At 48.8% G+C, this 23,641-nt stretch overlaps 1 protein-coding gene across 1 annotated transcript in view; it reads left to right on the top strand.

The window, feature by feature from the left end:
• CYP4F22 (cytochrome P450 family 4 subfamily F member 22) overlaps positions 1-13,230 on the top strand; it is a 29,420-nt gene extending 16,190 nt beyond the window's left edge. Inside the window, exons 4-13 of the mRNA XM_003354125.4 lie at positions 2,505-2,558; positions 2,678-2,805; positions 3,022-3,143; positions 6,127-6,394; positions 7,507-7,573; positions 7,687-7,816; positions 10,058-10,191; positions 11,084-11,148; positions 11,820-11,902; positions 12,250-13,230. Coding sequence (XP_003354173.1) covers positions 2,505-2,558; positions 2,678-2,805; positions 3,022-3,143; positions 6,127-6,394; positions 7,507-7,573; positions 7,687-7,816; positions 10,058-10,191; positions 11,084-11,148; positions 11,820-11,902; positions 12,250-12,427 — 1,229 coding nt within the window. The 3' untranslated portion in view covers positions 12,428-13,230. The remainder of the gene's footprint in view (positions 1-2,504; positions 2,559-2,677; positions 2,806-3,021; positions 3,144-6,126; positions 6,395-7,506; positions 7,574-7,686; positions 7,817-10,057; positions 10,192-11,083; positions 11,149-11,819; positions 11,903-12,249) is intronic.
• The last annotated feature ends 10,411 nt before the right edge of the window (positions 13,231-23,641 follow it).

Genomic DNA, 23,641 nt, shown 5'->3' with positions numbered 1-23,641 from the left:
TGCCAGGTGAATTCAGGTGACTTCAGGGTCTGTGGAGTGAAGACAATGCATAGAGAGAAGGAGGAAATGAGACAGGAGCTGGACTCAGAGTATCTGTGTACAAAGTGAAGGAGCTTGTGTATTATCCTGGGAGTGATAGGGAGCCATGGGAGGATTTGAGCAGGACAGCCAATGGACAGATTTGTGTGTCAGAAAGACCCCTGAGGGGCCTAGCCTAGATTCCAGAGCCCAGAAGGTAGAGGAGTGACTCAGCTTCCACCTCGTCCTCCAATACATCTTCTTCCTGGAAGTCTGTCTTGACTTCCAGCAGCCCTTTTGCTGTACCTCCCTCTGCTCCTGGCACACCTACTTTCTAATTGCATGGCGTGCCTCTGCTTCCCTTTCCCACCCCACCCGGAGGTCCTCCAGGTAGGGTGTGGAGCTGAGCCATCTCTGGGCCCCCAGCATCGCCCAACATGGGTTGGGCATAGAAAGTTGGCAGAAGAGGTGTGTTGAATGGGAGAATGAATGGACAGATGACTGTGTGTACAATTGGCCAATTTCTGGGGAGTGTGTGTGTAGGTGGTTGAGTCATATTTCAGGTAAAATTGACATTACTTGAGTTTCAGGTACTTTCTTCTTGGGCCCTGCCTATTCTGTCAAAATTATTCAACACACAGAAGGGGATTCACTTACTCACTCATCTAATCATCCATCCATCTATCCATCTATCCATCCATTCATCCACCCATCCCTCCATTGATTTTTTTCATTCATTCATACTTTGGTTAATTCATTCATACAGTAAAAAATTATTTAGCACTGATATATTAGTGATCAATAAGGTCCTTCCCCTCAAGGAGCTTTTAACTGGATGGATACAATCCAGATTGATTAGTGAGAGAGGGAGTGGCATCCAGGCAGATTGGAAGAATAAGGGGAGAGTGTCTGAGGCAGAGAGGGCCCCTGGTGGAAAGACTCAGAGCATAGAGAGAACATGGCTTTTCTTTTCGTTCGTTCTTTTTTTTTCTCCATCTTTTCTAGGGCCGCACTTGTGGCATATGGCATGTGGAGGTTCCTAGGCTAGGGGTCTAGTCAGAGCTGTAGCTGCTGGCCTACACCGCAGCCACAGCAACACCAGATCTGAGCCGAGTTTGCAACCTATACCACAGCTCACGGCAACGCCGGACGCTTAACCCACTGAGCAAGGCCAGGGACTGAACCTGCAACCTCATGGTTCCTAGTCGGATTTGTTAACCACTGCACCACGACGGGAACTCCAGAACATGGCTTTTCAAAGAGCTGAGAAAAGTTCTGTGATGTTAGAAAGTTGAATGTGTGTGGGGAAGGGTGGTGGTGGTGGAGAATAGAGGTGTTTTGAGAGTGGTCTGGACTGGGGTGGATCATTCAGGGCTTTGAAAATGGGCTGAGCACCTGGTGCTTGACGCTAGTGGGTGTGTTGGCAGGAAGGGACATGATCAGATCTAGAGTCAGATAAGATCCTCCTGGGTCCAGGGTGTGGGACAGACTGGGTGGGGTTCGGTTGGAGGCTGGGAGCACAGAAAATATAGTTCAGATAGCCTGAGTTGGCAGAAAAGAGGGAGGTGGATTAGGGGAAGACTCAGCTGAAGAAGGCCTTTCTGGATAGAGAGCAGACTGGGAAAAGGTTTGGAAGTGAGGCACAGCAGGTGGGGTTATTTGGTATATGCTGAAGGATGAGATTGGAGAGCCATATAGCAGAAAGAGGGGGCAGGGCCTTCAGTGCTAGCTTGAGCTTGAACTTTTTTACAAGGGCAATAGGGAGCCATGGGAGATCTTTGAGCAGGGGAGGCTCGTGTTCAGATCAGTGTGTTATAAGAATCTTTCTAGGGTAGGTGTGGTAGATTGGATTGGAGGGGTGAGGTAGGAGGTCAGAGGCCAGAGTAGAGACCTAAGGAGGTCATAGCAGAGGCCAAGGGTCAGAACTCTATTTTTTTTCTTTTTGTGTGGCTGCATTTATGGCGTATGGAAGTTCCCAGACCAGGGGTCGAATTGAAGTCACATCTGGCAACAGTTGGCCCCAGCTATGCAACACCAGATGCGAGCTGCATCTGTGACCCGTGACGCAGCTTGCAGCAATGCTGGATCCTTAACTGACTGAGTGAGGCCAGGGATCGAACCCACATCCTCACGGAGACAACACTGGGTTCTTAACCCACTGAGCCACAAAGGGAACTCCCAGAACTCTGGGGTTGGTTTTTTTTTTTTTTTTTGCCTTTGTAACTTTATTTTTTTCCTTTTCTTTTTTTTAAATGATTTTTATTTTTTACATTATAGTTGATTTACAGTGTTCTGTCAATTTCTACTGTACAGCAAAGTGACCCAGTCATACATATATATGTATATTCTTTTTCTCACATTATCCTCGATCATGTTCCATCACAAGTGACTAGATATAGTTCCCTGTGCTATACAGTAGGATCTCATTGCTTATCCACTCCAAATCAGAACTCTGTTTTGAAGCATCATCTCTTCTCTCTCCACAGCTGCTATTGCCCCCAAGGATGACCTTTTCTATGGCTTCCTGAAACCTTGGCTGGGTGAGCATGGGACTGGGTAGGCTGGAGTTTGGGCTTCGAGGAAGAGGGGGTGGCATGGGGTTTCTTGGAGTGTTTCAGAGTGATAGGAGAGGTCCCTAACCTTCGTCTCCTGGGCCCAGGAGATGGGTTGCTGCTCAGCAAAGGTGACAAGTGGAGCCGGCACCGCCGTATGCTGACACCTGCCTTCCACTTTGACATTCTAAAGCCCTACATGAAGATATTCAACCAGTGCACCAATATTATGCATGTGAGTCCCAAGTTTTCTTAGGAAGAGGCTATCCGGGGAGTGAGACTGGTCCAGGCTCCAACTCATGGGCAAGCCATGTGATGTCAGGAAGCCATGTGATGTCAGATAAAGCTTCCTTTATCTCTAAAGTGGGCTTGCAGTGAGCTTGCAACTGGGTCAGGCTGGCTGAAAGTCTGTGGTTTCCACACCCATTGGCTATGCCTCCCTCTCTTTCAGGCAAAATGGCGGCGCCTGGCGGAGGGCTCAGTGGTCTCCCTTGACATGTTTGAGCATGTCAGCCTCATGACCCTGGACAGTCTTCAGAAATGTGTCTTCAGCTACAATAGCAACTGCCAGGAGTAAGTGCGACTTCCCTGGGGAACACAGAGCCAGCTGCTCCAGCGGGGAGGTGCTGGAAGGAAAAGGGAAACTCTTAGATGTTAGACATTCCTATGCTGCTGATGCTCTGTCACTCTTGGACTGTGTGGTTCCAGGAAACTGACATAACCTCTCTGATCCTATTTCCTTATCCCTCAAATGGACATCTTCATTCCATCCCAATAGTCACTGAATGAGAATTAAGTGAGATAATGTGAGTCAGTAGCTTGGCACACAGTAGATGGTAGGTAAATTCTAGCTTCACTCATTTCTCCACGAAAAGTATATGGTCTTTGGAAAGTATTCCTCATCACACTTTCTGAGCCTCAGTTTCTTTGTAAAGTAAGGGTGACAATCCCTGACCTTCTGAGATATGCTTAAAGGATAAAATGATGTAGTACTGCCCCGGGACACAGTAGATGCTCAGTGAACATTTGTTGAATGAATACGTAAAACAGCCATTGCCATGGTTCATTCATCCATTCTGCAAATGTTTGCTGTGTACCTACTACAAGCCTAGCATTATGCTAGTTATTGGGGATATGGTGGTGAGACTAAGTCCAAGTTCCTTGGAGCTTATAGTCTAAGTGGAGATATAAGAAATAATGGACAAAATGACTGGCAAGTTTGCAGCACATAGTAGGTCCTCATTAAAAAGCTGCTGACTCTGTTACTCTGGACCTTGTAGGAGTCTTATTTCAGTTAATGGCTAATGCTATTCAGCATCTTTTCACATACTCATTGGCCATTTGTATATCTTCTTTGGAGAAATGTCTATTCATATTATTTGTCCATTTTAAAATAACAATTTAAGCCAATTAAAAAAAGTCTTTTTAAAAAACATTATTTATTTATTTTCTTTTTATGGCCATACCTGAGACATATGGAAGTTCCCAGGCCAGGGGTCAAATCAGAGCCACAGCTGCCAGACACCACAGCTGATCTGAGCCATATGGCAACACCGGATCTGAGCCACACCTGTGACCTATGCCATAGCAACACTGGATCCTTAGCCCACTGAGATAGGCCAGGGATTAAACCTGCATCCTCATGGACACTGTGTTGAGTTCTTAACCCACTGAACCACAACTGGGGACTCATATCTTTTTTATTATTGAGGGTTTTTTTTTTTTTTCTTTTTGGCTGTGTCTGCAGCATGAGGAAGTTTCCCAGCCAGGGATCAAACCCACACCACAGCAGCAACCCAAACCAATGTAGTGAGAATGCCAGATCCTTAACCCACTGTGCCTCGGGGGAACTCTTTTTTTTTTTTTTTTTTTTTTTTTTTTTTTTTGGTCTTTCATCTTTTTAGGGCTGCACCCACATCATATGGATATTCCCAGGCTAGGGGTTGAATTGGAGCTGTAGCTGCTGGCCACAGCAATGCAGGATTTGAACCACGTCTGTGACCTACACTATAGCTCATGGCAATGCTGGAGCATTAACTCACTGAGCGAGGCCAGGGATCGAACCTGCATCTTCATGGATACTAGTCAGGTTCATTAACTGCTGAGCCACGGCAGAAACTCCCCACAGGGAAACTCTTTATTATTGAGTTTTAAGGACGCTTTATGTATTTTAGATACAAGCTCCTCTTCAGATATATAATTTACAAATATTTTTTCCTACTCTGTGGGTCACAGACATTTAATTTTAGTGCTGCTACATCCATTTTGGAAGTCCTCATCCCTTTTGGGGCCTGTTTTAAAATGTATCTAGGAGTTCCCTCGTGGCTCAGCAGGTTAAGGATCTGATGTTGTCACTGCTGTGGCACAGGTTTGATTCTTGGCCTGGGAACTTCCACGTACTATGGACACAGCCCCTCAAAAGTGTACCTAGAAATTAGCTTTATTCAGATATGGTGAGACCAACAGATCAGGAGACAATTGTCATTGAAAAGATAGTTTGTTACTTATAGTTTCCAACATGTGCAGGCATGCCACACCACATAGGGTCACATGGGGAAACACCAGGAGAAAGCATGGCAAAAACCTTTTTGAGGGGTTTCTATGGGAAGGAATGGGAAAAGCAGGGTATAGTGGCTTAGGGTTGGCTAGTTTGAATAATTTCAGCAGGCTCTGGGGCATAGGGGTGCTCTGAGTTATCCAGTGCCTGGCCCTGGGGAGATTAAGGCAGGGAGGTAATGGCTCAGCCTAATCATGTTTGGAGTATAGACTCTGGATCGGTTGGTTTGCAAAAGAAAAGCATACCCTGGGAAAGTCAATTGCTCTCTTTAAGAAGTGGCTAGTCCTGGGAGAGGTATATCTCTACGGTCAGTGAGGCCCTAGATGGCAGAGCATCACGAATACAAGAAAAGGGAGTTCCCTTTTTGGCTCGGTGTTTAATGAAACCAACTAGGGTCCATGAGGATTCGGGTTCAATCCCTGGCCTTGCTCAGTGGGTTAAGTATGTGGCATTGCTGTGCCTGTGGTGAAAGCCAGCAGCTGTAGCTCCAATTCAACCCCTAGCCTAGGAACTTCCATATGCTGCAGGTGTGGCCCTAAAAAGGCAAAACAAACAAACAAACAAACAAAAACCCCCCCAAGACAACAGGAGTTCCCTGGTGGCTCAACAGGTTAAAGACCTGGGCATTGTCATTCCTGTGGCTCAGGTCACTGTTATGGCACTGGTTTAATTCCTAGGCTGGGAACTTCTGCATGCTGTGGGAGTGGCGAAAGAAAAAATACAAGAAAATAAGGAGAGTTCCTTGGTGGTCTAGTGGTTAGGATTCAGTGCTTTTACCACTGTGGCTCAGTTTCTATCTCTGTTCTGGGAATTGAGATCCCACATCAAGCCACTGCACGGCATGGCCACCCACCTCCCCAGAACCAAACAACAACAAAAAAACCCAATAAAATAAGAAAACAGAGTTAATATGGGTCATCTCGTTGTCACCTACCCACTGGGAGAGGAAGTTTGTCTTAGGGTACCAGCCTATGCTCATGGCCTTCTTCTCCCTTGCAGGAAGATGAGTGACTATATCTCAGCCATCATTCAGCTGAGTGCACTGGTGGTCCAACGCCAATATCGCCTGCATCTCCACATCGACTTCATCTACTACTGTACAGCAGAAGGCCGGCGTTTCCGAAAGGCCTGTGACACCGTGCACCGTTTTACTACAGAAGTCATCCAGGAGCGGCGGCGGGCACTACGCCAACAGGGGGCTGAGGCCTGGCTTAAGGCCAAGCAGGGCAAGAACTTGGACTTCATTGATGTGCTGCTCCTGGCCAGGGTGAGGCCGGACCCTGGAAGGTGGAGCCCTGCCCAGGACAAGCCACCTCACAAGTTGCAGCAACTGTGTAAAATGACAGACATCCAAACTACCATGGATCTAGAATGTAGGCAGATGCAGAACATGTAGGAATGTGTTCATTTGCTAGGGTTGCCAGAACAGGGTGCCACATGCTGGGTGGTGTGAACAACAGAAATCCATTTTCTCAGTCTGGGGGTTAGAATGTTGAGATTAAGGGCCGGTTTCTTCTGAGGCCTCTCTCCTTGGCTTGTAGCTGGCCCTCTTCACTTCTGCTTTACATTGTCTTCCTTCTGTGCACATCTGGTTCCTCATCTCTTCTTCCTTATTTTGGTTGCTTCCATGGCACGCAGAAATTCCCAGGTCAGGGATCAAACTTGCACCACAGCTGTGACGATGCCAGATCCACAATCAGCTGAGCCACCAGGGAACTCCCCCATCTCCTTGTAAGGGCACCATTCATACTGGATTAGGGCCCACCCTAATGACTTCATTGTAATTTAATTACCATTGCAAAAGCCTTATCTCCATAAAAGGTTCCATTCTAAGGTACTGGGGGTTAGGATTTCAACATATGAGTTCCAAGGTGGGGGTGGGGAGGGACACAATTCAGCCAACAACACTTACAAAGAAGACATACAAAGGCTTGAAGAAATGTGATACTTACAGAGAGAAGTGGTCATCTATTATCGGTGCTTCTGTGGAATTTTTGAGCAGCACTGGGTTCTGGATTCAGACAGTCCTGGATTCCATTTCTAGCTCTGCTGCTTCAGGGATGTTTGGCCTTAGTCATCCAAGCCTTCCCTTTGAGCCTCAGTCTCCTCATTTACAATGTGATAATTGTAGGACCTGATCACAAGTTGCTGGGCATCTGGCAGGATGCTTGGTGCTGGGAGCTGCTGAAGAAATAAGAAACCTCTTCTTCCTCTCACCTTTGGCCCTCTCTCTTTCCATCTTTCTTAGACAAGTTGAATCTTTTCCCCTGCAGCTTGGCTTAAGATAAAAGGGCGGGGGGATACCTTAACTTTGGAAGAATTCTTAGGATAGGGAGGGTGGGATGAAGTGGGCTGAGCAGAGTCTACTGCCCATTCCAGGATGAAGATGGGAAGGAACTGTCAGATGAGGACATCCGAGCTGAGGCTGACACCTTCATGTTTGAGGGTGAGGACATGGGGGTGAGGCTGGGGGCAGAACGGGAAAGGGTCGCCTTGTCTGAAGATCACATCTCCACTATCTTCAAGCAGTCTCCATTTAGACTCCTTATCTGCCTGCAGGTCATGATACAACATCCAGTGGGCTCTCGTGGGTGCTGTTCAACTTGGCCAAGTATCCAGAGTACCAGGAGAAGTGCCGGGAAGAGATCCAGGAAGTCATGAAAGGCCGGGAGCTGGAGGAGCTGGAGTGGTCAGTTTGGGGTCATGGGGATGGTGGGGAGTTTAGAGCCTTAGGTTTGACTCTCTGTTCTCTACCACTTACTGTCTAACCTCAGACAAATCATTTACGCTTCTTCTTCTTTTTTTTTTTTTTTGTGTATGGTGTTAGGGAGTGTTCTAATTTCATTCTTTTCCATGTGGCTGTCCAGTTTTCCCAGCACCACTTATTGAACAAGCTGTCCTTTCTCCATTGTATATTCTTGCCTCCTTTGTCATAGGTTAGTTGGCTGTAGGTGCGTGGGTTTAATTCTGGGCTTTTTTTCTTTTTTTCTTTCTTTTTTTTTGCTATTTCTTGGGCCACTTCCTTGGCATATGGAGGTTCCCAGGCTAGGGGTCTAATCGGAGCTGTAGCTGCCGGCCTACGCCAGAGCCACAGCAACATGGGATCCAAGCTTCGTCTGCAACCTACACCACAGCTCACAGCAACGCCGGATCGTTAACCCACTGAGCAAGGGCAGGGACCGAACCCGAAACCTCATGGTTCCTAGTCAGATTCGTTAACCACTGCACCACCACGGGAACTCCCATTTATGCTTCTTGAACTTCCATTTCTTCAACTGAAAGTTGGGGATGACAGTAAGGCATATGCCTACCTCATAATGCAGGAGTTCTTAGTTAGGAGCATTGTAGTCAGCCATGCTTGCAGTAATGCTTCATAACAAACACCTCCAAAGCTCAGTGGTTTACAGCAAGCATGTATTTCCTGCTCCTGTCTGCACGTAGTTCTTGCTCTTGCCTGCATATTACTCTTGTTACTGCTGGGCTGCACTGAGTTGAGTGGGTTTGTTTCTAAACTGAAGTTTGGGTTCATATCTGTTCCACATGTCTCCTCATTCTTGGACCAGAATCCACACTGAGCATGTTCTCCTCAAAGCAGACTCCAGAAGCACAAAAACCACACAATTTAAAACCTCTGCTTGCATGTTAACACTCCATTAGCTAAAGCAAGTCACCTGGCAATACCAACATGAATGGGGTAGGACTATACTCCACCCACCAGAGCAGAAGTTACTGCAGAATCACATGGCCAAGGGCATGGTGTATAATTCCAATGTGGAGGGAAGTATAAGAATCAGGAATAATCATCTGGAGTTCCCATCGTGGCTCAGTGGTTAACAAATTGGACTAGGAACCATGAGGTTGCGGGTTTGATCCCTGGCTTTGCTCAGTGGGTTAAGGATCTGGCATTGCTGTGGCTGTGGTGTAGGCTGGCAGCTGTAGCTCCGATTAGACCCCTAGCCTGGGAACCTCCATACACCGCGGGTGCGGCCCTAAAAAGACAAAAAAAAAAAAAAAAAAAAAAATCCAATTTACTTCAGATGTGTGCTGTGTGCTGCTGATTCTGGGTGATGCAAGCATAGACTATCGTGACAGTTCCTTTCAGTTCGGTATCAACCTTTCCAACTGTGACCTCAGGGAGGCCCACCCTTCCTTCCTCCCTCTCTTCCTCCCTCTCTTCCTTCCTTCTTTCCTTCCTTCCCTCCTTCCTTCCTTCTCTCTCTCTCTCTCTCTCTCTCTCTCTTTCTTTCTTTCTTTCCTGTCTTTTTAGGGCTGCACCTGTGGCATAGGGAAGTTCCCAGGCTAGGGGTCAAATTGGAGCTACAGCTGCTGCCCTATACCACAGTCACAGCAATACAGGATACAAGCCACAACTGTGGCCTACACCACACCTCATGGCAATGCTGGATCCCTGACCCACTGAGCTAGGCCAGGGATCGAACAGGGAGGCACTTTCAATTGGTGTCATCGTATCTTCAACATCTTGCTAATCCTTTCTAATCTGTCTTTTTAACAATGGAGATGGATGCCTCGGGTTCTGAGAGTTGGGCAGGAGTATAAGGAGAGGATGTATGGATTTATAAACACTGAAATTGAGCTATATAGGCTGGTAAATCGCTGCTACCCTAGGTTCCCCCAGCTGTCCTGGCACCTCCCCAGGGTACCCCTGGACCTCTACATGATTCATCAGTTAAAAGGCTAGCACTGTTCTTGTTGGTCATGGATCAGATGTTTTACATGATGAGGGTTAGAGGTGTGTGCAGGGCACAATTGCAAATGCCTTAAGTAGGGGCAAGTTTTTGATCTGGACTGGTTTCCTGCAGTTGCTCTTAATTGCCTGTGTGTGTGTGTGTGTGTGTGTGTGTGTGTGTCTCAAGGAGGGGAGTGGCACCATGGCCTGGCCCCTAGTCACCCAATGTATTGCATTCTCCAGGGACGACCTGACCCAGCTGCCTTTCACCACTATGTGCATCAAGGAGAGCCTCCGCCAGTTCCCACCTGTGACCCTGGTCACCCGCCGCTGCACAGAGGACATCAAGCTCCCGGATGGGCGCGTCATTCCCAAAGGTGCCCCCGGTGTGCTCCCTGCTGCCTGCCTGCTTTATTGCCCATGGGGACCTGGCCATGCCTGCCCCAGGTGCACCTTCTCTGTAGTTAAGCCAGCAATTTATAGCCTGCTGCTTCTGGGATGATGGGGGAAAGACCCAGTTGCGTGTTTGTGTGTTTGTATGTGTGGGGCGGAGACAGAGTGAGTCTATGCAGAAAGGAAGGATTGGGTGTAGCAGGGTGGGCCCTGTGAGGGTGCAGGTAAGGAAGGGTTAGTTTAATTCAGTTGCCAGCTATTTCCTGGAGACCAGGTTCTCTCCTGGGCAATGCTAGGCATCTATCTAGAGAAGCCTCATCCCCAGGCCCAAGCCCTGAGTACCACCCAGTCTGGGGAAGCTACAGCAAGGCACAGACATTCCCAGCCACACAGGGTGAAGACAGATGGGCTCAAGGGTGGGACAGGGGCTGGGGCAGCCCCAAATAAGGAGTGATGGCTGTATCTGGGGTGGAATGCAAGGAGGGCTGCCTGGAAGTGGGAATTCGAGAGGTGAATCTTGGAGGTTGGAAATAAAAGAGAGAGCATGTTTATGGAGCAGAACCTCGGGGTACAGATAATGAAAGGCCTTGAATGCCAGGCTGAGGCCCTGGAACTTGATCCTCAGGGGGTATCTGAGCTGAGGAGGAGCAATGTTGGATGTGAGAGTGAGAAGGATCCTGTGGCCAGCATGGTAGCTAGAAAGAAGGTGATGAGGACCTCTTAGGGAAAAGTAGCCTGAGTGGATTTTTTAGGGAAGGATGGTTGGGAAAGAGTGGCAGATAGGCTCATGGGAATGGCATGGCTCCAGGGAGACCCAGAGGAGGCCCTGGTTTCCCTCTGCTCCACTGACTCCACTGACCCTACCCCTCTCCACAGGGATCATCTGCCTGATCAGCATTTACGGGATCCACTATAACCCTAGAGTGTGGCCTGACTCTAAGGTGAGCTCCTGTCCCATCCCTCCCTTCTCTCAGCTTCTTCCTTTTCAGAAGGGGCAGTCCTTGGTCAGCAAGGTCTCCCCTCCCCTATACCCCAGGAAGCCAGACGGTAGGGCTGGGTGCAGGGCTTGAGTGCCCTTCTTCCAATTTTTTCACCCATTCATGGATAATTCATTACCTCACCAAACCTTTATTGAGCATGTGCTGTGGGTTAGACCCAGTGCTGGGCACTGAGGATAGAGGAATATACTCTTTTTGTCCTTGTGGAGCTCATAGCAAAGTGCCGAGGAAGAAAATAAAATAAAAAAAAGATCATCTTGGGTGTTGATAAATACCAGAAGGAAACAAAAATTGGAGTGGGGTGGGGGGAGGGGGCACTTTGGCTTACATGGTGAGGAAGGCCTTATTAAGGAAGAGAGGTTTGAGTTGAAACTGAAAAGACTGACACTGAAAAGCATGAATAGTGGGGAAAAGTGTGTTCCAGGTGGAGGAAACAGCAAGTCCAAAGGCCCTGTGGTGGGAATGAGCCTGTCATGCCTGAAAAAGACAAGTATGGCTGGATTGTAATGAGGTTCTCTTTGTCCAGCTGGGCTGGTCTCCGGAGGCTGAGGGAGGGGGCCAGGCTAGGATGGCTGAGCTAGTCCCCAGACTCACCCGAGGCTGTTCTTGCGTAGGTGTACAACCCCTATCGCTTTGATCCAGACAACCCACAGGAGCGCTCCGCGCTGGCTTACCTGCCCTTCTCTGCAGGACCCAGGTAACCTCAGTTTCCCCCAGTCCAAGCCAAGTAAAGGAGGAACATCAAGGCCACTGGAAAGTTAGGGATGTGCCTATCAGGAGCGGAAACCACTTCCATTGTCAATCTGGTACTCTTTTTGTGGCCTCAACACATCAGAAAGCAATATCATCCATGGGTATCGAGCATCTACTGTATGCCATGTCCCGAGCTCTGGGCTCATATGCTCCTAATAACTCTATGATGCCTTTGTCCAGGTTTTACACATCAAGGGAGTTAGAGGTTCAGATGGGGAGGTCATTTACCTAGTCCTGGGGACCTCGCTCATACAGTGGCTGGGTCTGAGCCTCCTATTTCCTGTCCTCCAGGAATTGCATCGGTCAGAACTTCGCCATGGCTGAGATGCGTGTGGCTGTGGCGCTGACGCTGCTGCGCTTCCGCCTGAGCGTGGACCGAACGCACAAGGTGCGGCGGAAGCCTGAGCTCATTCTGCGCACGGAAAATGGCATTTGGCTCAAGGTGGAGCCTCTGCCTCCGCGGGCTTGAGCTCCGGAGTGCCCCTGCGGATCCCGGGGCCCAAGCCCAATCCAGAGAGGCCCAGGTTCCGCCCCCGAGAGCCCAGGCCTCCCCGTCAAGATCCTGAGGGCTTAGACCACGCTCCCGCACACCACGCTCCGCTCCTGGAGGAGCAGGCTCCTCCATTAAGCAGCCTGATGGTGCAGGTCACACCCCCTCAAGGCAAGGCTCCTCCTCCTGAGGGTCTGATCCCTGTCCTTTGCGGTCCAGGTTCTGCCCTTTGAGTGCCAGTTTCTGCCCTCTGGTTTGAGGGACCAGGATTGGCCACCCCCCTCGGACTTGGGCCGGGTCTCAACATCCTTCGGGTTCAGATCTTCAGGCCCCCACCACTGTGCCTTCCAACGACCTAAGATATGACACCCAAGGCCTCTCTGATAAAAGCCCAATCTCCCTTGGATTCTGGCTGGGTTTTAAACTGAGGATCAGGGAACCAGAGCCTGAGATCAGAGCCTTGAACCTGAACATCACCTTCTTGAGGCCCCCAGCTCATATGGATGAACTCCTCAGGAATCAGGCTGCAGCCCACAACCTGGGCTGATTTGCAAACCCAGACCCTCCCTCTCAAGCCCCTTCCTTCCTCTCTTGCTCAAAGGCCCATTGCCGAGTGTCTTGATTTTTGTAGAATAGATGCCAGGGATTTGGACATTCCCCACCATCCATCCCCCTAGCCAGGCCAGATTCTCACACCTGGAACCGTGGACAGTTGAGAAGTTGTGGGCTAGGAGGCTGGGAGGCCCTTTGTCCTTGGACATAAACTCAGACTTTTGGGGACAGTTTGTGCAGTCATTTATTTAATCAACATACCCACAATAAGTGTCTGCTGGCACTGGGCCAGAAGCACAGTACAGCCTAATTTCTGCCCTTAGAAGGATTGTGTGTGTGCGTGTGGTGGGGGGGGTACATATGTTGGACAAATAATTCTACAGGTAAATTTATTTACAACCTGTGACAAGTGTTCTGAAAGAGAGGCCCTGGTGCTGGGCACACATAACAGGAGGATGGAGGGTGGCGCAGGGAGAGCTACTCTGACACTGAACTTGGAGTAGAAGTTGAGTGGCGACAAGGGAGAGAAGTGCATTCCAGGCAGCAGGAACAGCACCTGCAAATGTCCTGAGGTGAGAGAGAGCATGGTGTGCTTGTGGAATTCATAAAGGGCCAGGGTGGCTGGATCTGGGGAGTGGGGGAAGAATGGAGGAAGGGTGGGCAGGGCCCAAGAGAGCAGGAACTGTGGGCCACGTCACAATTCAGGCTTTATGTGGAGGGCACTAGGGAGCTATAGAGTGTGTGAGAGCAGGGGGGCAGGAGAGGTTATGGTAGATCTGGGCTGCAGGGAGGTGGCTTGAAAAGGGTCTACTGGGGACTGGAAACTCAGGGAAGAGAGAGGCTGAGGTCCAGGTGGGACAGGAGAGGTGACTGTCTAGGTGTGAAGGCTGAGAGGAGAGAGGAGGTAAGGGTGAATGCCAAGTCTTTGACTGAGGGAGTGATACAGTGATGTAGAAGTTGGGGGAATGTCCATGACTCCAATAATCAAACTAATTTATGAAATATTTATTGAACCAGGCAGTGTTTGAATTTTTGCATAATTGACATTCTGGGGGGGGCAGATGACAGATGATAAATAAGCAAATAAATAAATTCACACAGACTTGCAGGCCACCAAAAGGATTTTGACTTTTATTGTGACATAAATGGGGAGCCATGGAGGGTTCTCAGTAGAGGAGGGAAAAGATTTGTCTTATAGTTTTGGGCTGCTATGTTGAACAGAGATGGTGGTGGCAAGGATGGGACGAGGGAGTTCAGATGGGGGTGGCTCTACCCAAGCTGGAGATTGTAGAGATGAAAAGGGGTGATTGCATTCTGATGAGGAATGATTGTTTCACGAAGGCAGTGGTGGCAGGTCTGCAGATGGATGGAGTGTAGGGTTTGGGAGAAGGGGAGGACTCCACATTTGGGTCTGAGTACCTGCAAGGATGGAAGTGCTACCAACTGAGATGCAGAATCCCAGAATGGAGTAAGTCTTTTTTTTTGGTAGGAATTGGTCTGAGATCAGCATTTGTTTGGGCCAGGAAGAACTGGAGATGTCAAGTGGGTAGTTGGATAGTGGGTCTTGAATTTGGGAGAGTTCAAGGCTGGTGATTATACCTGAGGAGGCTGAGTGTTTAGATGTTGTTTAAAAAGCCTCAAGACTGTGAGCTCCCCCAGTGTGTGTGTGTGTGTTTGTGAGCACAAGAAGGAGGAGTTTAAGGACCAAGCCCTGGGGGTCTCCAAAGTAAATATAAGAATAATAAGATATGTCTATTGAGTGTTTCCTGTGTGCCCTTTGCAGATATTCTCATTGAATTCTCAAGGGTGGCTCTTATGAGATGGGTAGTATTACCATTTCATTTAACGTGTAGGAACTGAGTTCCCCAGAGTGAAATGACTCACCCCAGGCCCTACAATGATCTCTTTGGGACCTCAGAAGGGGCCCTGAGTCCTTTTATACCCATCCCTCCAGCTCCTGGTGCTGGCCTGGGTTACTAGTCTTTCTTTGCCTCAAAGGAAGTGTCCCCAGGGAGGGGCTGGGGCAGGGGGCTTGGAGATTAGCTAAACCTCGGCAGCCGATCTTGCGGCGCCCCCAGGTGGCATGTGGTGGGATCGTCGGCCAGAATCCCCTGTAGCAGGCTACTCGCGGGCTGAGGGGGAAACATTCTGTCCTGTGAGGAGCCACCTCACTCTTGATAATGCCGCTTCTTCCACACTCTCGTCCAGACTCAGTCTCCAAGTGCACACCATTTCCTAAACACTGCACCTGCCTCCCTGGCTCCCCCTACCTCCGCCCCATTTCCCGTGCAACCCTGTCATCTACCAGCAAAAATAACTTTGCCTTGGGAGGTGACGTATGTTAGTTCAAACCCCGGTTTTTCCCCTTCCTAGCAGTGGACTTGGGCACGTGACTGCCGCTTTCTGCACCTCTGTTCTCCTTTATCATGTGGATTTTACAGGATCATCATGCTTGTAATGCACATTGACTTTCCACCAAGGGTCATGATGGTGAATGAATGAGAGAGGGAAGAGCGAAGGCATGGGTGCCTGGAACGTTGCTGCACCTGCATGTGTGATTTTCAAGGCACACCCAGCCCAGTTGCTCTCTCTGGCTGCTGAAGGATGTCTTTCCTCTCCTGAATGTGTCAGAGGCTCCCTCTGCTGGCTGATTCGGGGACAACAGACTGAGGGGGTTGGTCTCCATTAATTCAGCGTGTGCGCATGTGTGGCCGTGTGTGACTGTGCATATGTGACTGTATGTTTGGGTGCATTTGGGTGAGTAAGTGAGCGTGTGTAAGTGTGCAAGTATGTGAGTGTGTATATGTGAGTAAGAGTCCAAATGTCTGCACAGTGATTGTGAGACGGTGTGCATGCATCTGTGTGCATGTGTGTATGTGAGTGTGCATGTGTCTGTAAGTGCGCATGTGTCTGTGAGTGTGTGCGTGTGTGTATGACTGTGTGTGGATGGGTGTGTTGGGAAGATGGGAGGGGAGACCCTCTCTTACTGAACAACTATAACTGTCCACATCAGGCGGTGCTCATCCCTGGAGCCGCTGTCCAAACCTCCCTCCCTTCTGCTTGCAGCAGGCAGGACGTTCTAGAGGAATAATGCCCTTGGAAGCAGCCCTGCCTAAGGTGCACATTCTCCATTGTCTCCCAGAGGGACTGAGCCCCAGTGGGAATTTCCTTATAAAGTATCATTTACCTGCTGCCTTCCCTTCTCTATTTCACCTCCCCACTGCCTTACTGGCATTTGCACCTCTCAGACAACTTACAGTTGAATTTTTGTCTCAGAGTCACCTCCAAATAAAGTATATTTTCACTGGAATCTTTGCATCAGCGTTTACTTCCTGGGAACCTAAACTTAGACACACAAATGGGTTTGCTCCTCTAATTTCCGTAGGTCTATTATTACGCCTTTTTTTAAACCATGAAGGAACATGAAGCTCAGAGAGGGCAAGTCACTGGGCTAAGGTCACGCAGCTGGAGGGTGGGCTTTGATTCCCTCTTGGGGGACTTTTCCTTGCTGAGGGTTTAGGGAATGAATAGGATGAGGGTTGTAAACAGCCAGTAAGGTCCCTGATGTGCACACCAGAGGGACCTAAAGCTCATGGCTGGTGCCAGTGTCCTCATTCTGTTATAAAATAAGAGAAATAATGTCAAACACATGCTTATTACCTTGTGTCAGTCTTGCAAGCACTTTATTATTGATTTATTTTCTCTCTCTCTCTTCAAATATTACATGGGAAAAATTTCCACTCTGTTCCTGCTCCCCACTCTTTAGACCAGCAGTTTGGTGTGATTTCTTTTTAGTTTTACAAAATTGCATATATGAGCATTTTCTTTTTCTTTTTTCTTTGTCTTTTTGCCTTTCTTGGGCCGCTTCCTGCAGCATATGGAAGTTCGCAGGCTACGGGTCTAATCTGAGCTGTAGCCACCGGCCTACACCAGAGCCACAGCAATGGGGGATCTGAGCCGAGTCTGCAACCTTGCGGTGGCTGTGGTGCAGGCTGGCAGCAACAGCTCTTATTTGACCCCTAGCCTGAGAACTTCCATATGCTGCGCTTGTGGCCCTAAGAGGGGAAAAAAAAAAAAATCATTACATTCTCTTAAAGGGAGGAGTAGCAAAGAGTTTGCTGTAATTTTTAATCTGCCGCTTGGGGAGGAAAAGGGGATAAATGGTCTCTTTTTTCTTTCTACTGGCCCATCTGCAGCATATGGAATTTCCCAGGCTAGAGGGCAAATCGGAGCTGCATCTGAGGCCTACGCCACAGCCACAGAAATGCGGAGCAGGATCTCAACCATGTTTGAGAACTTTGCTGCAGCTTGCGGCAACACCAGATACTTAACCCACTGAACAAGTCCAGGGATCAAACCTGCATCCTCATGGAGACTATGTCGGGTCCTCAATTCCCTGAGGCACAACAGGAACTCTGTTTTACTCTTTTTTTGTAACTCTACACTTCACAAGTGTCCTTTCTCCAATTTTCCCTTCTGTGGCTTGGGGTGGTCCTTGGTGGTCAGTTTAGTTTTTGTAAACAATCATCACCTAATAAACAGAAGGGGGCAGAGAAGGAGGAGGAAGAAGGGGGGAGGGGGGAGGGGGAGAAGGGGGAGGAGGTGGACGAAGGGGAGGAGGAGGACTCTTCATGACTGCTGTGCCTAGTGGTTGTACCTAGCTGTGTGTGTCCTCTGTACTTTTCCTAAGTTTTGCTCTAGGCTTTCTGGCTCCCAAACCAATGTATTTGATCTTCAGCCACCTGGCTCAGGAATTGGGCAGTCTGCCAGCTGGTTCTGCCCTCATTGTGGCCTCAGGGACCTGTCAGTTCTTGATCTCAAACCTGCTTCAGGGCTGAGTGTTGGGTTAGATTTCATCAACTACTGTGGGTCTCCAGTGTGGCTGGTTCCTGCTGCCCCCATCAGCCCTGATTATCTTAGCACATTTGAGGACAGAAGCAAGAATGAACATGTGCCCCACCCTTTATAGTCCTGGCATGGCTTCAAGGGGTGGTCTTTATTCACGGCCCACTTGTCCATGTCCTTCAGGTTTCTGCTCAAAGGCTACCTCCTCGGGGAGGCCCTCTCTCATTGCCCTGTCCTGAGCAGCCCCCCTCAGTCACTTTCTAGCATATCTGTTAATTTCCTTCATTACTGCCACCATCTGATTTGGTCTGATTTCCTATTGGCTTTCCCCATCAGTCATGAGCACCACGATTCAGAGACTTTGTCTCTCTCTCTCTCTCTCTTTTTTTTTTTTTTGTCTTTTGTCTTTTTGCCTTTTCTAGGGCCGCTCCCGTGGCATATGGAGGTTCCCAGGCTAGGGGTCAAATCGGAGCTGTAGCCGCTGGCCTACACCAGAGCCACAGCAATGAGGGATCTGAGCTGCGTCTGCAGCCTACACCACAGCTCACGGCAATGCCGGATCGTTAACCCACTGAGCAAGGCCAGGGATCGAACCTGAAACCTCATGGTTCCCAGTTAGATTCATTAACCACTGCGCCACAATGGGAACTCCTGTCTCTCTCTCTTTTTTTTTTTTAATTTTTATTATAGTTGATTAACAATGTTTCTTCAATTTCTGCTGTACAGCAAAGTGACCCGGTCACAAACATATACACATTCTTTTTTTTTCCTACCATTTTCCATCATGTTCTATCCCAAGACACTGCACATATTTCCCTGTACTATACAGTAGGGCCTCATTGATTATGCATTTTAACGTAATAGTTTGTATCTACTAACCCCAAACTCCCCGTCCATCCCACTCCCTCCCCCTTCACCCCCCCAGCACTCACAAGTCTGCTCTCCAAGTCCATGATCTTTCTGTTTTGTAGATAGGATTATATGTGCCATATTTCAGATTCCACATGTAAGTGATATCACATGGTATTTGTCTTTCTCTTTCTGACTCACTTCACTTAGAATTAGAATATCTAGTTGCATCCATGTTGCTGTAAATGGCAGAGACTTTGTCTGTCTTGTTTATTCCTTGTCCTGGGTCCAACCAAGCACTGCGTTTGCTACAGAGTAGGTGATCAAGTACAGTTTGTTGTTGAGGAATGAGCTACTTGGGAGGTATAAACCCACCACTCCACTTACAGAGGAGGACATGAGTCTCAGGGAGGGCAATTGATTTGTCCAAGGTCACACAGCCAATGAGCAGCAGAGCTGGAATTTAAGCTCAATTCTCCTGAATCCAGAACTTGATCCTTTTCAGCAACTTAGGGAAGCAAAGGTGAAACTCCAGCCAGCAGGCTTTTTCTAGAGACTCCCATGTTGATTCCTGGGAGGTGTGTCTTTATGATAATACAAAATAAGAACTGCTTGGAGTTCCCTGGTGGCTTAGCAGTTAAGGACCTCATGTTATTACTGCTGTGGCTTGGGTCACTACTGTGCGTGGGTTCAATCCCTGGCCTGGAACTTCCACATGCCATGGGTGTGACCAAAAAAAAAAAAAAAAAAAAAAAAAAGAACTAAAGAACTGCTCAGCTCTGTGCCCTTCATTGTGCTAAATCCTTATTTCTTTATAAAATTGTTTTGGTGATAGAAATTATAGCAGCTCCGTGTGGGCGAAAAATGCATTAGAGACTCCATTTCTACTTCCTTCAATCCTTCTGGATTTTTTCAATGCATATGCAAATGTGCACACACATATACACACACACAGTTTTGTAAGTTTTGTTTATAAGTGGAACATTTACTCACATACCATTTAGAAAGGTACTTTCCCTACACTCTCTGCCTGTGTCTGATAGGATGCTTGCAACTCTCTGTGGTTTTTTCAGCCCATCTTACAGATGTGAAGACCGAGGCTCAGAGGGGCGACAGACCATGCCCAAGTGACTCACAGTGACTACCACGCCTGGTCTGACACAGGCTTGCCCATTGCCTAGCACTGGATGGGGATGGAAGGGCCCCTGGAGAAGGAGCAGGGTGGTGAGTGGCTCCTCTCCTTCCAACAGTGGCTGGGGGACATTCCATAAGCCAAGCTTGTGTGATTTGGCAGCTGAGATGCTCCTTGTTTGATGAGAAATTACTGGGGATGCTCCAGCCTCCTCAGGCTCTGAACAGAAGGTCTCCACCTGAGGCTTCCTGCCCCCCATGCTGGCTCCCTTTCCCCTTTTACCACCTGATACAGGAAGCTGGGGGCACTGGGCAATGGATTTTTCCCTCCCAGAGTCCCCACAGGCCTTCTGGGATTTGAGTTCTTGGTGATGGTGAAGGAATCTTCAACACCTGCTTCTGGATTGAATGTTGGACCAAATTTTGTCACCTTGGCTTGTTATCCCAAAGACCCAGCAACTGTAATCACAGAGTGGGAGTCGAAAGAACAAGAACATGGAGTTCCCATCGTGGCTCAGCGGTTAATGAATCCGACTAGGAACCATGAGGTTGTGGGTTCGATCCCTGGCCTTGCTCAGTGGGTTAAGGATTTGATGTTGCCGTGAGCTGTGGTGTAAGTTGCAGACACGGCTGGGATCCTGCGTTGCTGTGGCTCTGGAGTAGGCCAGCGGCTACAACTCCGATTCGACCCCTAGCCTGGGAACCTCCATATGCCACGGGAGCTGCCCAAGAAATGGCAAAAAGACAGAAAAAAAAAAAGGAATAACAAGGACAGGCTTGCTTGTGCCCACTGCTGGGCACTTCACCCTGTGATTATGGGGCCCTTTTCTTTTTAAGGGCCGTACCTATGGCATATGGAGGTTTCCAGGCTAGGGATCAAATCAGAACTGTAGCTGCTGGCTTATGTCAAAGCCACAGCAATGCAGGATCCGAACAGCATCTGTGACCTACACCTCAGCTCATGGCAATGCCAGATCCCCAACCCACTGAACAAGGCCAGGAATTGAACCCGCGTCCTTGTGGATACTAGTCAGATTTATTTTCACACAACGGAAACTCCCAGGGGCCCTTTCAACCACACAGGCCAACTATCCCTCTTCACTTGGGTCCCACTCAGAGGTAACCTCCTCCTGGAAGTCCTCATGTCCCTATAACTGTCTGGTCCATTCTTGATCATCTATTCAATGAGCACCTGTCTCCCCATTAGAGGTGAACCCCTTGACAGCAGAGATGATGTCTGCTGTGTTTACTATCGCATCCTAGCATCTAGAATGGTACTGGGCACATAGGAGGTGCTTAATAAACACACAGCTCTGGTAAGTATAGATTTTTCTCCTCATTTTACAAATGAAAAAACTGAGGGACAGACAGGGTAAAGTTTCCTGAGACATATAGCAGAGCCTGACTCAGGTGTCTAAAGCAGTGACTTGCAAACTTTTTTTTTCTTTTTTAAAAAAAATTATCTAAAAATTTTTTATGGCCGCTATGAAAGTTCCCAGGCTAAGGGTTGAATTGGAGCTACACCTGCCGGCCTACACCACAGCCACAGCAACCTGAGATCCAAGCCACATCCGTGACCTACACCACAGTTTGCAGCCATGCAGGGTTCTTGACCCACTGAGCAAGGCCAGAGGGATTGAACCTGCATCCTCGTGGAGACTAGCTGGGTTCTAGTCTGAGCCACAATGGGAACTCCAGTGACTCACACACTTTCACAAGCACAGGAATCCCTGGGATCTGGTTTCAAACATAAATTCTGACTCAGTAGGTATAATCACACAGTCCTGCTAGGTTGTTTTGTAATGAACAGCCCCTCAAACATAGTGGCTTAAACCAGTGACCGTTTTATTTTCTCTTATGATTCTGTGTGTCAGTTGGGCTCAGCTGGATGGTTTTTCTGTATCATGTGATGTCACTCGGGGCTGTGGTCATCTGGAGGCTCACTGACAGGTGACACTAGGCTGGGAACTCAAGTGGGGCTGCTGATCAGAGCTTTCCATGAAGTTTTCCATGGGGCTTGGGCTTCTTTACAGAATAGGGAGTGGTTCTGATGGGATGGGTTCCAAAAGCAAACGTAAATTTAAGCTGCCAGCCTACTTCAAGGCCTTAACTAGCATGGCACCACCTTGACCACATAATATTAGTTAAGCAGTCCCAGGGCCAGGCCAGATTCAAGAAGTATAAACTCCTCTTATTGGGGACAACAGTAGAATTTTTTTTTTTTTGTCTTTTTGCCATTTCTTGGGCCGCTCCCGTGGCATATGGAGGTTCCCAGGCTAGGGGTCGAATCGGAGCTGTAGCCGCTGGCCTACTCCAGAGCCACAGCAACGCAGGATCCGAGCCAAGTCTGTAACCTACACCACAGCTCACGGCAACGCCGGATCGTTAACCCACTGAGCAAGGCCAGGGATCGAACCCACAACCTCATGGTTCCTAGTCGGGTTCGTTAACCACTGCGCCACGACAGGAACTCCAACAGCAGAATTTTTGCAGCCATGACTTTGCAGGTGGGGGTTAAAGCCCCAAATTCTGCGTTTCCTAGATGCTGCTGGTAATGTCAATGCCGCTGGTCTGAGGACCATATTTTGAGTGGCCATTTCTTAGAGCTCATGACTATAAAAGGCCCTTTCTTCCCTAAATAGTTAATGAGCATGCACTCTGTGCCAGGATTCACTTCTGCTTGTGCTGTCTTGTTAAATTACTTCTCTGTGTGGCTGGAGCGAGTCACTGAACCTTTCTGGACCTGTTTCCTCTTCCTTCCTTTTGCTTCTCTTCACCCCTATCTGGCTACCCCTGTTGCCTCTCACTTACCATAGCCCTGCTCCTGGCCCTTCTCTGAATGGACACCTCAGCAGGTGGATCACTTTGGCCAAGGAGGCAAAGAATCTGGGACAGGGCACACAAACTTGCTGAGGGCTTCAGGACCAGTCCCTCAAAAGCTGGATTATGTGGGCCTGGAAGGAATGGGGTAGTGGTGGCAGGAGAGGAAATTTGGGCATTTTCCAAACATTCTATTAGCTGCAGCAGGAATGTCTGTCCAAATCCTCTCACTTTGCATCTCCATCCTTCAAACTCATCCTCATCTTGGAGCCTGATCTTGGGGAGACCTCATGAGGGCTGAGATTACTTTACAGGGGAGTTTAGGACAGGATCTGGAGGTGACGAAACACATTTACAGCTGATATCCCAATTCCCAGACGGGAAGGCTGAGCCCAAAGGAGGTTGGCACAGCCTATAGTTAGAGTGAGGGCAGGGCAGAACTCCACTCAAGATCTCCCAGCTTTGCCTTCCCCTGTGTGGACCCTGTTCTCTCCTGACCCCTCTCAGCCTTACACCTCAAGCCTCCAGCTGTCCTCTTCTGACTGGGCCCTTGACCCCCTGAATCTGCTGTGGTAATCCCCAGCCAGGCTGGTTTCTCTTTTCCTACTCCCAGCAGTTTTATCCCAACCCAAGGCCTGGGTTGCTTGGAGGCAGGGCTTAAACTCCTGCCAGGCTGCGTGCCCTGGAGGCCAGAAGTTTCTTGCCTCTGGGCTTTCTGATTCTGTGCCAAGAAATGGTGCATGCTGCCCTTCTGGCCCACACGTGGTGAGAGCCACGGAGATGTTTTGGGACATGGTTTGCACCCGAAACACTCATAATTTTACCTGCTGTACCCTGGCCTTGGAAGGGCAGGGGCAGCTGTAAACACAGGGGCACAGAGTCACCTTTGTCCGCCTTCCAGCAAGCTGAGTGGGAGGTGCTGAGTCCCAAGAAGTCAGCATCTGCACCACGTGAATCTGAGCTGGTTCCTCTCTGGAGCCAGCTGCTCCAGGTTTC

This window comes from Sus scrofa, chromosome 2 (genome assembly GCF_054392235.1).
Source record: "Sus scrofa isolate SSC_HxYL_T2T_F1_AM1 chromosome 2, Sscrofa_HxYL_maternal_Yorkshire_Landrace_v2.0, whole genome shotgun sequence".
NCBI lineage: Eukaryota > Metazoa > Chordata > Mammalia > Artiodactyla > Suidae > Sus > Sus scrofa.
The sequence above is the reverse complement of the archived record's forward strand: the minus strand, read 5'-3'. Positions and strand labels throughout refer to the sequence as shown.